This window comes from Scatophagus argus, chromosome 7, assembly GCF_020382885.2.
Source record: "Scatophagus argus isolate fScaArg1 chromosome 7, fScaArg1.pri, whole genome shotgun sequence".
Taxonomy (NCBI): domain Eukaryota; kingdom Metazoa; phylum Chordata; class Actinopteri; family Scatophagidae; genus Scatophagus; species Scatophagus argus.
The window spans coordinates 8,527,403-8,543,103 of record NC_058499.1 but is presented as its reverse complement, the minus strand read 5'-3'; the positions used below and the strand labels follow the sequence as shown (position 1 = coordinate 8,543,103).

Below are 15,701 nucleotides of genomic sequence, written 5' to 3'. Positions count from 1 at the left end.
GGCCTGTGCGTTCACCCTGGGAGACTGACAGATCTATCTCTGGCAGAGACTCATACTCTGAATTTCTTCTAGGATCAAGCTAAGTCTCTCCCAGGAAACATAAAGACGATAAATCCCATTAGTCACACTTCAGAAATTAGAAGAGCCTGAGTAAGAAATTGTGAAGCGTAGGCGAGGGTTAAACAGAAGCCAGGGTGCAGATGCAGTGCTGGTGTGTGAAATATGAAATCGTGGGATCATAATTGTGCACATTAGCCTTTTCGATGCACATGTGAGTGTGGTTTTGTTCATTAAGTGTTTGTGTGTGTTTGCTTTGCAGACACACACAGGACAGGAAATGCGAGAGGGCGGGGATGCCAAACAGCTTTTAGGTGCATGTGTGCTAATCTTCGCATACACACATGTGAATGTGTTCCTCATTCGCTGCACACGGCCCCCTCCGCTTTGGCAGCCCACCTCAATGGTTCCCTTCCCTCCAGCGATGACGCAAATGACCCACGATGACTGACCCCCATGGTAAAACCTGTAAAACATTAGCCAGCATGAATAGGAATGACTCTCGATACTCTGCCCACAGCAGGGAAGGATTTATGAGCGTCCTCCCAGCGGACGGCTGCCGTGCTCAGGGTGAATGTGGCAGAGGAGAAGGTGCGGCAGGGTTTTCAGAGTCACAGGGACAAAGAGCCAGACAGTTATGGGCAGAAATTTTAGTCTGCCTGGACCCAAGCCTTTCCACATTCTATTCCTGTTCCTTTATTATATGCAGTACATGCCCATATTAATTCTCAGCACTTTAATATCTGTTTTCCAGAGGTGTGAAACCGAGTCACATGACTTGGACTTGATTCAGACCCAAGTTACAAATTTGATGACTTGCAATTCGACTTGACACCAGCGACTTTAATGAAAATGTAAGAGTGGAAAATAACTAAGTGATAACTAACTGAGAAAGTTAGTACATTATGACAGTAAGATTAAGACCCACACTTATCTGCTTCTCATTACTATTTATTAGTTTATAATGGTATTAAAATTTACCTTTTTTTTTTTCTTTTTACTTGTTGTAATGTCAGTGAGTTTACACATTTACATAGCTGTCATAGATTGTCCAAATGCTAAATTTAATGCTAAATCTGTTAGACCAAGTTACATAGAGAGACAGAGAGGAAGGAAGAAGCACCAGGTGGAATCAAGGTTTAATTTTCAGAGCTTCCCTTTCTTAAATATCAGAACCTCCTGTCCTTTAAGTTTAGGTAGCAATTAATGGAGATTTGAATGTTCATTTGATGTATTATACCACATTACTTTCTTCAGTGGTGCAGCAAAATTCTTTCATTATCCAAGAAGAGAATCATGCAAATAAACATAGTCATGAATATTTAAAAATATAAAACAGAAAACAAAAAAGACAGTTTCCCATAGACGGCCCCTGGAGAATACTGCTGTATGACACAAATTATGAGAATACCTCCACCTAGGGGGTGCAAAACAAGATTACACCACGCTGTCAAAGCTGTGATGAGCAATGTAGACTGTAATATCTCATGAAAGTGAGTACAAAGATCTCTGATTGTTGCCTTGATGGTGTGCTGACGACTCAGCCCCTCGTTTCTGAAGCCTTCATATAGCCAAGAACCTGACCTACTTTCTTTTTTTGATGGCTGAAATCAAATTGAGTGCAGGGATGTCTGAGTCAAGCACTGCAGACATCAGAATATTTCTGACAGAGAGCAATGATAAAAGAACAAAGGAGGAATAAGTAAGAAAATCTTCAGAGACTTTGAGCCAGCGGGTGTGAGCCTGAGTGCATGTGTGTGTGTTCACTTACGCAAGCAGGCATATGTGTGAATTCATGACTTTGCAAGCTAGCTGTAAGTGAGAGCATGGTGAGTTTAATTGGACAGAGAGGTGGTGCATAAAACCCTCGGGTCAAGCTGATTGGAAATCCTGCAGACTGATCTCTGGGCCCTTCAACGCTGCCTTAATTAACCCAGCAATACTGTAAAATCAGCAATCTCTGCTTTTCTTCTTCCCTCTTCCTCAATCAGAAGCTCGGTAGTTGGCGCTTTTTGGTAACCATGTCCTCAGTGGACATTGAGTTTGGGTTCCAGTAAATCCACTAACACAGATACTGAAGATCTGAGTCGACACACATCAACTCCACTCATACTGACGCTAGTAATGAGGGATAAAATAGGACACGAGAGGCAGAGAAAGAAGAATGAACGCCTGATAATGAATGAATGATTCAGAAACACCGCTAGGAATTAAACTGCACTCAGCTATATTAGGACGAGGCAGTTTCCGGTTCTCTTTCCAGACAGATTTAGAAAAGTGCTCTGTAGTGGGTTCATGACAGTTGGTTGAGCTCTTTTACAAGGTTTCAGGTTGATAAGTATGAAAGTTGAGCTTCATTATAGGTGCTGCTGCTGCTGCTGCTGTAGCTCCCACCACTTCACAGCCACAGGGAAGTGGTTCACAACTGGTTATTGGCGGCAGCAAGTCAAACAACAAATATATTCCAGTAGTTTGTTTGTGCTTTGAGACCTTGATGTTTACCCAGCACCTCAGAGGCACGGCAGCTTGCTGTGGGCTGTGGCTCAGAGCCATGGTGGTGGACAGGGCATGGCTACATACTGGCATCCACACTGCTGCCCTCTTAACAGTCTGGGTGACAGGAAGGCTGGGAGTTTACTTGGCTGATGCTCTTTGGAGTCACGAGGGGGCAGCTAATTTACAGAGGACAGTCGGCATATTTTGGCTGGCTGCTTTCTTTGTATTTCTATCATCTTGTCATGAATATATTTTCGATTACTGGCCTTTAGGCCCATAAATGTTTCAAAACAAACTGTCATCAAGCCTGACAGTAAAAGACAGGACTTGGGTCTTCATATACCCGGACCCAAGTCAGTCTGAGTTAGACTAATATCAGGTCTGTATGGTCATCCTGGCAGTCGCTTTGTTTCAGCAACAAACCTGGATGCAGCTACCATGAAGCAATGAAACACCATCTGAGGTAGCATCAAGGGGAAATTTATACTAAAATGAGAAACATTTGGCTCTTTGACAAAGCTGATTCAAATTTAAACAATCAGTAAATGTTTTTTTTTTTCTTTTTTACTTATGTCGTCTGGTGTCTAGCCATTCGGGTTTAGTTTGTCCAATTTTTGAGGTATCCCTCTCTGAGATTTCTGCCTCCAGTGGAACTTTGTTTTTGTTGCTTACATCACTGAAAATGACAAAATTCAATAGCAACTTTTGTTTCCAGGAAGCTCACTGTGTACAGTCTTCATAGGTACAAAATAGTTCCAAAGAGGTTTGTGGGTTATCCGCAGCAACTGGAACATTCTTCCTGGAAAGACACATAGCTGTAGAGGTTTTTCAAAGTAAGAGCTCTCAGCACCACAATCAAAATTCTGTTCACATCCACTGTATTGGGGTGAAAGTAGAAAACAAACAGCAGTCTATCTGCATGGATACAAACCAGCTACCTCAGTCAGTTCACAGCCTCATCACCACATGCTGAGATTAAAGGTACATAGGAAGTAGTTAGCAAATAGAAACAGTGATGGGAAATTGCTTCCGCCCTCTGCCACTTGACCAGACCTACCGAACAAAAAAAACATAACAACAACAAAGAGAACCGTGATGCTGAAGATGAATTATCAGAATTAAAGTTTCTCATTTAGTCTAGTTTAAAGTCAGTCTGGTTCATGACAGTACAGTAAATCTGCAGAAAGCATTCACAATGGAGCCAGAGTCCCATGAAGTGCTTTAGACCTCATTGAACATGTCATGTTTCTCTGGTAGCCGTGCCGTGAGTGCCGTGATTGAAAGACATACGTCTACTTTCAAAGGCAGCAAGATTTTTTTTTCTGCCAAAGACTGTCTGTTCAGTCTCTTATAAATCATGACTACTGCGATGTGATGGAAAGTCACTACAAGACCTGGCTTATTCTGAGTTACTGGGCAGCATAATGAATCTTGCAGAGGGTGAAACAAAGGGCATAACTTCTACAGAGTTGTTATTTTTCCCAGTGGGTGCGCTGGAACTTTAGGACAAAAACAAATCCATTTGGAAATTTTACTGCTTCGGCTGTGTTGTGCTGCCTGGCACGTGTCCATGAAAAACCAGGAGATATCTAAGAAATCATTCATGTGTGGTTTTACCTCTTCAGACATAATATTGGCATTGAACTGTCACATGTTTTAAGTATAATTTTAGAAAACTGTCCTCCATCCTCGTGAAGCAAAACGATTTAATAACACTTGAACAAGACGTTTTGTTTGTCTTCTGTTTTATCACAGTTGTTTGTAACGGATTAACAGGCTTGAACAGAAGACTTAGAGCCTCTTTGTCATATTTCTTTTTTATTTGCAGTTATACATAATTCAGTCTCTGTAAGGTTACTTTCTAGTTCTGCTGTTTTTATCTTTTACTCTTGTAAATGACATTGTAAATGGCTTTTTGTCTTTGAAGAGCAGATGATGGCTGTGTTAACAGTGATTCCTTGTTTATTCTAACCAACATTTTGTTTACTAATTTCAAGCTCTGGTAAAAAAAAAAACAAAACAAAAACAAAAACATTTGAACACAGTGGCACCAGACTGCATCCAACGTTTGGTTTAGTGAGTGAGTCGCACACCATTCACATGAACTCTGCTGTGGTCTGTAAAGTCACTCTGTGCAAGAGGGTATCGCCGGCGCTCGCATTGTATGCTCGGCTTTGATTTTGTGTGAGGTTTTTGTTTCGGCACATCAAAGGGTGCATGTAGACTTCTGTGTAGTCCGGGTTTGTCTGTCAGAGCATGGAGATGAAAGGTTGGGTTACATAAGCCCGTAAGACCGAGATGCTGTTTATGTGAGCGCGCCTGGAGAGCCTCACTGATACTAGGACCTTTGAATGGAGCAGGACTCCTCCATGGTGAAGCTGCTGCCAGCTCCTCGTCTGTAGGAGCAAAACCCTGTCATCAGAGCAGTAAAGAATAAGACAAACAGCTCTCTGGCCAGCAGATACTATCATTTACAGTAATTTACATCTCATCCACGAGCCTTTTACACAGCTGATTGCCTGTTGACTTCCTTTTCCATCTAGTATGGTTATTTTAATGCATGAGAAGGTTCGTGCACGCTTGATGGAGCTTTAAAGTGGCTCACAGATATCATTGTGTCGACAATCTGAGATCAAGGCTCTTCATAGCTGCAGTCAATGTTGCTCAATGTGCTAAAATGTGAAGTCCAGGTTTTCATCATTGTGTCCCATTATAATTTCCCACAGCTCAAGGAGGTGTATTCAAACTGTTTGTTATTCAGTTCCTAAATATGTTTAGTTTATACATAAATGAAAAATCAAAGCATAAAATCATCACATTTAAGAACCTCAGACTAAAATACTTTTGGCATTTTTGCTTGAAAAATGATTGAAGTAATAAATCAGTTAGTAAGATAAGTTAATAAACGTACGAAATGCCAATTAAATTTTAAGTTTTCACTGGAGCTAATTTCTAATGAAAAAATACTTGAAGTGCTCTGACAACGAGGTCTGTGGATTAGCTAAATTACACAGGAAATTGTTTCTGCTAAGACACATTTGTTTATTTTTTTAAACTATAAACAATACAAACAAGTTTTCCATTCACCTCTCTTGAATGGGAATAGTGCAAGAAATATCCCATCCAGATTTCGTAAAAGCACCACAGGTGAAAGGTAAGAGAAGAACATTCTTCAGTCTTCGATCCAATATAATATACAAATATACCTGTATTTTTTTACAGTCCAAAATGCTAAACTAAACTACCTCCATAATAAGGCAACTTCTTAGGACTAAGCAGCACTGTGAGAAAACACTCCACAAAACAACACTGTTTTCACTCACAGCGCGACACAACTCAATGACCTCCTCTGACACAGTAAATTACACCTGAATTATCAGTTTGGCTCTTATACTGAGCCCCTCGCCTCGGTGTGTGCAGCAGCAATTTGTTTCAGGGACATGCTGGGTTTCTCAGGGCTTCTCAGTTCTGGGCCAGAAAGCTGTAACAGAGGCGGCGGTGGGGGATGGCGGGGTTTAATGTTGGCTTGGCTCTCCTGCAACGTGTTCACCAAAAATCAGTGACACAGCTGCACTGATGCATTCGGTGACTCTCAAGAAAGTGGAAAACGGGTTTATGAGACCTGTGGGAGGACACAGTGGCTGGTAATTAGACAGCGTTAAAATCCTCAGCCTCCACCAGCCCCTTAGGCAGTGAATAGGAGCTATAGTAAACCAAACCTGACTGTGAAATTGCATTAGACGTCTGTGCTTAATGGAAAGTGAAAAAAAAAAAAAATAGACAAAACCCATTTTTACATTCATGAGCGTTTCCATTCTGCCCCCACATTTCCTCGACCCTTTGCATCACGACTCCTGCTCCTCCTCTTTTCCGCTGTAGCGCAGTATATCGCTAACAAAAAACAGGATGTGCAGGACTGTGGTTTGAATATGTCTCTGTCTCTATTTTCTCACAGATGCTCCCCCGCTCGGACTGGGACCACAAGAGAGGCTCCCGAGGATCACAGGTTAGCACTGTTCACAGAAAAAAAAGAGACACACCAGTAATAACAATAATGATAAACAGCTGACAGGAAAACACACGCACACAGTAACCGGCCCACTGATCTCCGTCACTCGTCTACACACACCTTATAGATGACGCAAATAGCAGAAATTCTACCACTAACAGGCCTTTTCACCCACTCATTTTAACCGTGGTTAAACAGCATGTCCAGAGGTGTCACTTCCCACCGGAGTCCTTGTTGTACTCTGTTAGTTTAAAGGACGCAGGTCTGTAAGGCTCTGCGCAAGCCATGAGAGCGTGGGGAATTGAAAATAGAAGGACTTGGCCCAGAGGGCACAGCTTGTAGAGGGCAGACACACACAGTCACATCGTCGAGATTACCTTTCCAATCTTTGTGGGGTAGAAGGTTCATATGTTTGGGAATTGATGTATCGAGCTGCAGCAGAGCCACAGGGCAGGGCACTCGAGCACATAAAGAACAAACAATGCCCTTGGCACTGGCATGGCCATATACAGTATGTGTGTGTGTGTGTTCTGCACTGCATGTTCTCCTGTCAGGTGGATTATCCTTTAGAAATGAACAGACAATATGTCTGCGCTGACTGCGCTGTGTATGCTTGGGTAGCAATAATTGACGAAAAGTTGTGGTTCAGGGAAAATTAGTGAATAGCGATCATAACTTTGCAGTGCAGGATTGGGCTTGAAATCAAATTACACACTGTATAATTTCCTCGAGATGCTAAGCCTCATATAGTGGTATATCTGTTGCCAGAATCAGCCTTGCAGTATTATCCCTTCAGAGTGCAGAAATTTTCAAATAGCATGTTACCCTTTTGAAATATTGTCCAAGGCTCATATCAATTTGTTATGTTGGGTTTGTAGGCAAGCACATATTTTTTGATTGATGCATTCCCTAAGCTGCCATTTAGATTCAGTGGTCAGTTCAGTCTCCCTCTTTTTTATTTGGACTGGTGCTATGCGTTCGTCAGTGGAATCCTGTAATAGTCGAGAGACTGACAAGACGTGTGAGAAGTCGAGGCTTATGTTGGCATCCCTCTCCATCTCGTGGCTATTTTCCCTTGGCTGTGCTCTCCTGGACCAGGTTATTGGTCAGAGAGGCTGGTAGCGCTTCACTATACTGTGCATGGTACCTCGTAGAGCGCGTAAATCACACTCTCCGCTCTTCAGCCGGTGACCAGAGCGCTTGATTGATCTCCACTGCGTCGTATTCGCCAACATGCACACATTAGCAGGCTCATTTTCCAAACCACGTCTTTTTTTCCCCCTCTGTCCAAAGCTTGCGGTGGATGTTTTAGCTTAGGAATTGACAGTGAAGTTATGTATGGAAAGAGCTATTTAAATATTTGTATTCAACTTGAAAACACATTGGTTTTGGAACATAAACCGGGGAGATTATCGGAGAAAAGAGTGCTTGTAGGCCCGGATCTTGTGTCTGTTATTCTAAATTACAGAAAGGCTGGAAGAGTGGTCTGTGAGGCAGACAAGCCATGACATTGCAGTCATGTTGAAGATTTCTCAAAATCACTGTGAGCACTTCAAACACTTGAGATCAGTGTTTCTTAAACTGTGGTTTTGGGAGTTGAAAAAGGTCACAGCCCTTTTTCCGGTTGGTCCCATCGTGACAGTCTAGTCCTGTATTTTCTCATTAAATCGGGTCCTGTGGCAACACTGAGTTTAAGGCTGAAATAGATCGAAAACACACGCTTTTGACCGTCCTCTGCCCAAATCATACAGAGGCAATTTTCAAGCAAACTTTTTATGACATGCAGCGGTAAAGAGCCTCAGAGCTGATGCCATTTCTTCGAAAGAAACAGTGGAGTGGAATGATATTTTAACTTGGTTTTATTTATGGTGTGCATGCACAGTTAGCAAGTGTTTTTAAAAACTCATGACAGTGCCCGCTGCAGGGCTGATGATGGATATATGTTTAAGTATCGTGTGGTAAATCCTCGCTCACTCACCGCCCAGCATAAGCCATCTGTTTTACCTCATGCATCCCTTTTGTTTTCTTTGTCCTTTCGTCTGTGTGTCTGTGTCTCTATCTCTGCTTTTTTTAATTTGAGTTGGCTCCCTTGCTGGAATCAAACACCCTGAAATATGTGGAAGGAAAAACAAGCCTCTGGGTGGAGATGAGATGGCTGCATGTTTGGGGTCAATTGGCTTGACCTTTCCCAGTCAATCTTTAATGAGGCAGTTATTCTTTTTTTGTTCTGTTTTGATCCCCCCCCTCGTCCCTCACCACACCCCCTTTTTAATAAAACATGTAATAGCGCGTCTCTCTATCCTGTCTGCAGCCGAGGACCTGGCTTGAATATGAGCTGACGTAGGGGTCGTGAAGGGAGTTGGGTCGTCGTGGGGGGTTGTGGGTTGGTTGGGAAGTGGTAAGTGCTGCTGGGTGTAGTTTTGGCCATAGGAGGTGAAGCAGGGAGTTTTGTGTTGCTGTTCTGCTGTGATACGTACTGTATCGCCGCTCTGTTGTTTTAAATAGAGAACATCATCATCTCTTCAGCTAATCCATCTTGACAGATGTAATCGGGGCCGTGACACTAACCGCACTGCCGCTGAAACAGAAAACTGTAGGTAATGATTTTTCGAGGGTTTCCGTGTAAATGAAATCAAGCTAAGAAAAAATAGTGGACGCCCTAAAGTGTTTTATTTTAAAAATATACTCCACAGCTTTTCACTTAGCACATTCCTGCATTTCAAGTGCGATGATTTGTGTGAGGGTTTAATTACAGCGTGCGTGTGTGTGCCTCATGAAGAACCCGAATTGCTTACATTATTGAAATGTGTTTACTAAGGGAATCAAATACCTTTCTTTCTCCATAGGACTCTGAGGCCATTGTCCAGTGTGTAGCTGCCCTATGGGATAGATTATATTCTCACATTTCACAATTTTAAGAAGTCCACATATCACTGCCGTTTTTATTTTTTACCAGAGACTTAGAGGACTGTATGTTTAGATGAGGGAGCTGAGGGGTTAACAGTGCACGAAGTGGACTTTCTCAGAAATTACAAAAATGTGACCTCCCTGTCTGTGTATGTCATTAATAATCATCATTAGACGAAAGGATCAGCGATTTGTTTGTTGTATCGGATGCACTTCATCTGTCTTCGGCAGAGTTATTGGCAAAAAAACATGCGGACACAGCAGGAACACCAACAATACATCCATTTCTCAGCGATGTCGGTCAGTGGTGTTCGTAATAAATGATGTTTCACATGAGAAATGTACATTTTGTACAAACACACATCTGAAGTTTATGAGTGCAAGTTAAAATATTGTGGCTACATGTATGCACACCAGCGATTTCCACACCAGGAAATCCTTTAAAGCCTTATTTAATTTACATATTTTTAATCACATATCATTGACGGGTGAGGTTTGAATTAGCGATTGATAAAAAAACCAAAAAAAAAAACAAAAAACGCACACACACACATACATACACATTTAAATAAGCTTTTGAATCAAACATTTCTTGTTAAAACTCCATTGATCTGGTACAGTATCCAGATTATAGCAGTGCTAATTTGCAAATATTATTCATCTATTTTTGGTGTACATTACTGCAACTAAAGCTACACACAGCTGAGTAGAGCCTTGAGTGCAGAGACGCTGTGTGGACAAACAGCTTTTCACTCTTCGGGAATGATTGCTGGTTTGTTTTGACTGGCCCTTGGTTCAGTTTACATGAACTGCTGCGCGGGTGTTAATCTATGGCATGTCTATTGACGTACTGTTACAAACAGTGTTCACATAGGCAATTAAGACCATTGATCATGTACATCGTTGTTATTCATGCTAAAATGTCATAACAGAATGTCCATGCATGGTTTAGTGTGTGACTCAGCTCGTTGAGGAGTCATAAAAACTGTTTATTGAAGCTGGTAGTCGCCTGTGGCTTGTGACCAAATATCGCACAGATTGGTGGTGATTTTGTCACAAGAGGTGTTGGAACAGGAGCTGGATTAGGAGGATCAGTGGGTGCGTCAAGAGTTGGCATCAGCCAGATCAAGAAGTTGCCTGCCTTTAAAAGCAATGTGCCTCGTGCCAGTTAAATGCAAAAGACTGGCCAGCCACAAAAATACCAAATGGCTGGAAGCAGGAAATAATCCTCATGTTCCAAAAATATTACTTCTTAGGTAGCACAAGGTCACTACAGTTAATCCACAATGGCACAAAGCTGAATAACTATTTCCCCAAATGACCTGAAAACTGTTTAGGTGTTCTTGTATGTTACTGCTATACAGTTGTAATCTTCACGAAGAGCGCTGGCCCACAGGCTAAAGAGCAGCACATTGTACAACTCCTTCAGTTATTTAATGCTGTAGTTTGACAGTTTAATGGAAATACTCCAATTTTCTTGATGTTGAGAGTTAGAAAAGAAGGTCAATATCACTCTCACCTCTGCAAGATAAAAATAATTCTAGAGCCAGATATGCTACAGCTAGGCTAAGCTAACTACCCTGCTAGTCCAAAATGCAAAAATGAAAGTTTTGTTGTTGTGGCCCGCATTTGTAAGAATTCTAAAATCTCAAATCTTGCGTCCATCAGACATCAGAAACCAGTATAAATTCAACAGGCTTGTGAGAAGCTTGTGAGTGGCTTGTCCAGCGTGGCACTATATTAATCTGACCAGATGAGGGATTATCAGTCTGTCACTTTCACAACATGCAGGCCTGCTGTCAGCTGTGTTCATGGCTGCCGACTTTACTGTGTACGCTTTGCCTTTAAGAAGAAAGATTGGTCCGTTTTTCTTGAAAACAGCAGAATGATAAGTCATTTTAAACCAAGGAAGCTGTTGTTTTGATGATCAAAGAGGCAACTTTTTTCATTTTGCTCTATAATTTAGAGTAGTTACTCCCATATCTCTTCCTCACAACCCTCCGAAGTGCTGGATCCCTGACTAGCTTTGAAGGATGTATTTCTCAGAAAAATGTCTATGGAAAGGAACACGAGCCCGACTCCTGGAGAAGCAGTAAGAACAGCATGTATGCTTAGGGAACCATTTAGAAACAAGTCATTAAACACATATACAGCCTGAGTGGAAGGTTAAAATACACTGATGCTATTCAGTGTATTTTATGGAGTTTACAAACACTGCACATGTGTCCAAGTTAAGAACATCCGCCACTGGGTTAGGGTTCGGGCTTGAAGAAAATTGAAACACTCCATCATAACATCTGTCCAATAGCGTTTTTCTGTGAGACTCAGTGTTTGTTCCCATGCAAAGGTCACTATGCTGGGCTCAAATGAGATCTTTTCTCTCAGAAAGGCAAGGCTGCTGCTACAGAGGTGGCCATGGCTGATGAATGAAACTGATCATCTAACCTGACAAGGAAATGGTTATATAACCATATGATATTGTGTAACTTTCTCTCAATTTGATCTGTTGCAGGATGTCAACTGATCCTTCTTGAGTTTTAGTTTGCAGATTGTTGGAAGATTAGGAAAGTCTGGAAGTATTTCCCAGCCAAGATGCAACTTTGAAGGGATAAGCAGAAGCCTGAGCCAGGGATGGTTATGACTTTGCATTCTTTGTCTCACATCGCAAAACTTTTAACTCTTCAGCTCACAAACATCCTGTAGAGAGATTCAGACAGAGGATTTTTACAGGTTTTACCAGCACATTATTTCTTAAGATAATGCTGTATGTAAAGGAGCAGACAGATATTGCTTTTTTTCTTCAAGTCAATAAGTATAGTACAAATTCAGTAGAAGCAAGTTTCCCCCCACCCCCCTTGTCCCAAGGCGCATGTCTCTCCATGCTACCCATGGACCTGGAGCCTTTCACCACACTTAATTTTTCATGTCAGGTTGTGGGCATTAAGTGGCTTGTTCCAAGTGCAAATTTCCCTCCCCTTTTACGAGCTAGCGACACAGTGTTCTTTGTCGTTGCCAAAGTGTTTTTATCTGAGACGCGTGTGTCTCCATGCTGCATGCTCAGGATGATGGCCCTCATATTTGTGTGGATGTAATTTCTGTTTTCACCCGACTTTTGATGTTTTCTGTGCGTGAGAATGTGAGAATTAGTGGCAAGGGTCTGTTGAAGTTGCACCTGAGTTTGTGTGTGAGACCAGCCAGATGTTCTCCAGCAGCTGCATTCTTCTTAAACCCCCTCTTTAGCAAGCTACTAAATCAGCCTGTAAATGAGCTGAGAGACAGGTGTTTACATCTTATCCTCACAGCATGCATTAGAGGAGAGTATAGGAGAGAGGAGAGGGAGAAGAGGGACGAAGGAGTACAATAGTCATCTGTCCAGAAATGTTCCATCAGACGTATTACAGGTCATCTGCTTTTCTGTAAAAGAGATCGGCTTGGTCCCAGCTGGTCATGTGACAGATCTATCAATAAATGTGTGTCGTCATAAAGACGTGCCCTTACGCCCGGTGAACACACGCCTTTTGTATTTTTTCAGACCAACAGAAATTGTAAAAATACAGCGCCTTATCTGATATGACTAGGAAAATAAAATGAGAAACCTTCACTGTTCCCACAAGTGGAGACGAATGAAAGGTGCTCACACATGTCTTGTTCAGGTCAACCTCTTGCCACTTTGCCAGTGTAAACAGAATAATTCTGGGTGCCTGGCAGCTGGTGTCAAAGTGAATGGGACGTTGGGGGAGAAAAATCTGATAACATTCTTTGCGGAGCAAGGAAACTCGTGAGCTTAATAGATAAATGTGCTTGGAGCCAAGACTGATCTGTGTTCATTTGTGGTTGTTCAACTGCTCTCAGCACAGCAATTAAGAGTGGGCTGTGAACTTTACCCTGCAAAAACAAGGCCCGGCTCACACCACGCTGGTGCCTTCAAAGCTGTGGGGTGGACGGTCTTAGGAGTCAGGGGTGAGGAGGTCAGAGGTCAGACTTTAGCTGAGACATTGCTCATGAATTCATTCATTAAACATTAAGTATAGCACAGCTGTACAATGCTGTCGTTCAGTTTGCTGCAAGTATGTCAACTCCTACTACTGTGAAGTACCACTCCCTGCTCTTCTTCATGTTTGTGCTTCCCCCGAGCTAAAAGGAGCCATATAAGGTATAGAAAAAAAGCCTTTGATCTGTGAGGGGATGTGAGTGTGCATGTGTGCGTGTGCATGTGTGTGTGTGTAAACCTGCATGTGTGATAGTTTTTGTGGTACCACAACCATAACACACATCACAAAGCTTCTCAGTATCTCATTTTGACACTGTGATTGAATCTGTCTCCTGTAATAGTTGTCCAAAATCAAATGTCTATTCATATTCTTTTGTCTGGGTATTGTTTATGTGTGTCATGTCTTTTATTCTGTGCCATGTTGGCATGTGTTTCCCTGACCTAAATGCACTTTAAAAACATGATTTGGTTATGGCTGCGTGCGCTCTCATTGTTCTCATATAATCGATCTCTTTTAACATGGGACAAAGCTCCGGATGAATCATTTCTGCTGCTGGACAATTGGCCTCCCACTTTATTTTTGCATACAGATTGGGATAGTTTCCTGCAAAAGTGCATCAGGGCCATTTGGTAAACCTCCCCCAACAAAAACAGAGCCAGGGGACAGGATAATATCCGTGGGGGGGTTAAAGTCGTAAATTTATGAGATAAAAATATTACATTTACAAGGAAAAACCTGCAAAGATCGTGAAGACATTGTGAAGCTTGGTATAATTCATCGATACATCAGATGACCCATTTATGCACTTGGCTTGGCTTGGCTGACAATGTTGACAATGGCTTTATTGTCATCATCATGCATTATTATAAACTATGATTAATTAGTTATGGGTACATGCATTACATCATGCTGTGGCTTTTTCAACATACAGTTTGTTGGTGCTGATGTTTGCTGTCTGTTGTAGTGTGTTTTCCAAGCTTTTTCTCTTAAATCTATGACTTTAATCTCAGAAGTGTAAGCGGTTTTCTCGTATCAATACTCCCTCCCCTGTTGTTGTTTTTTCTTTTCTTTTCTTTTTTTAATGGTCCGAGCACACCATCGTAGTTTTCAAAACAGTCTTTGTTGTATCAGCCATAGTTGCTCTTTAGATGTAGTTAAGAGTAACTGGTTGTGAGAGAAGTATTCATGTCCTTTGCTTAAATCAAAGCCTCTGGTATCAAAAGTGACAGTATTCATTGTCTATCAGTATTATTATAAACTACAATATTTGTTTATTATTACTGATGCATTCATGTGCAATCAACATTTAAAGAGCAAGTTAATACCAGGCAAAAAAGCAGGGTTTCACTGTCCTCTTTGGTAGTTCTGTGTGTACGTCCGGTTAGCATCACCAGTGGGTGTAGTCATGTGTAGTGTCCTGCAGCATCTGTAACGATATTTAATAATGATGTCAAGGTGGACCCATATATTATACATTTTTGTGTTATTTAATTTATTGTAAAGACATGCACAACATTTAAAAGCCCAGAAGAAAGATAAGACAGAAAGTAGCATTATGTAATATGTTATTTATACATTACACTGTAAATGTGCTGGGGATGTCTTAATCAAAAACATAAACCAGTGCATGACTTCAGCAGGTTTGTCATCCAGTTCTGTGGGATAAATAACTATAGGATAAGGCAACCTGTCACATCCTCACACGCACTGATGCAGTTTAGGAACCCGCTCTTCACTCCTGCCACCAGGAGGCAGCACACAGCCACAGTCATACTGAGCCACTCAGTCACATTAGTCAAAGCAGCAATGATATTTATTTCTTGCTTCTTTGTCTCCCTGTCACCCCAAAGTCATCAGGCACCACCGTCATGGTGGACATAGCAGTGATGGGAGAAGCTCACGGACTAATCACGGACCTGCTGGCTGATCCCTCTCTGCCTCCCAACACCTGCACCTCTCTGCGGGCCGTGAGCAACCTGCTAAGCACCCAGCTCACCTTCCAGCCTCTGCACCGCCCACGCCCCGCTCCCCTGCTTAACCCCAACGATGCCTACACCCTCTCCGACTCTGAGGAGGGACCTGAGAAAGGAGAAAAGACATCCTTCCACAAGGTAAGGAAATGAATGAATACCAGGTGTCATGATTTACACTTTACTGGTATGCAGTACAAGGAAGTCAAGATGAGAGAGCATATTTCACCCAAATATCAAATGTCAGAATTGTTTATCAAAAGTAGTCAT

The 15,701-nt window shown here is 42.0% G+C and overlaps 1 protein-coding gene across 4 annotated transcripts in view; it reads left to right on the top strand.

Annotated features, from left to right (window-relative positions):
* LOC124061601 (cGMP-inhibited 3',5'-cyclic phosphodiesterase A-like) overlaps positions 1-15,701 on the top strand; it is a 112,409-nt gene that overhangs the window by 74,170 nt on the left and 22,538 nt on the right. For all 4 annotated transcript variants that reach the window (XR_006843779.1, XM_046393613.1, XM_046393612.1 and 1 more), the window contains 2 exons: positions 6,509-6,559; positions 15,312-15,572. Coding sequence is in view for 3 of the 4 variants with exons in the window: in XM_046393613.1 (XP_046249569.1) it covers positions 6,509-6,559; positions 15,312-15,572 (312 nt within the window). In the remaining variant the exon portion in view is untranslated. The remainder of the gene's footprint in view (positions 1-6,508; positions 6,560-15,311; positions 15,573-15,701) is intronic.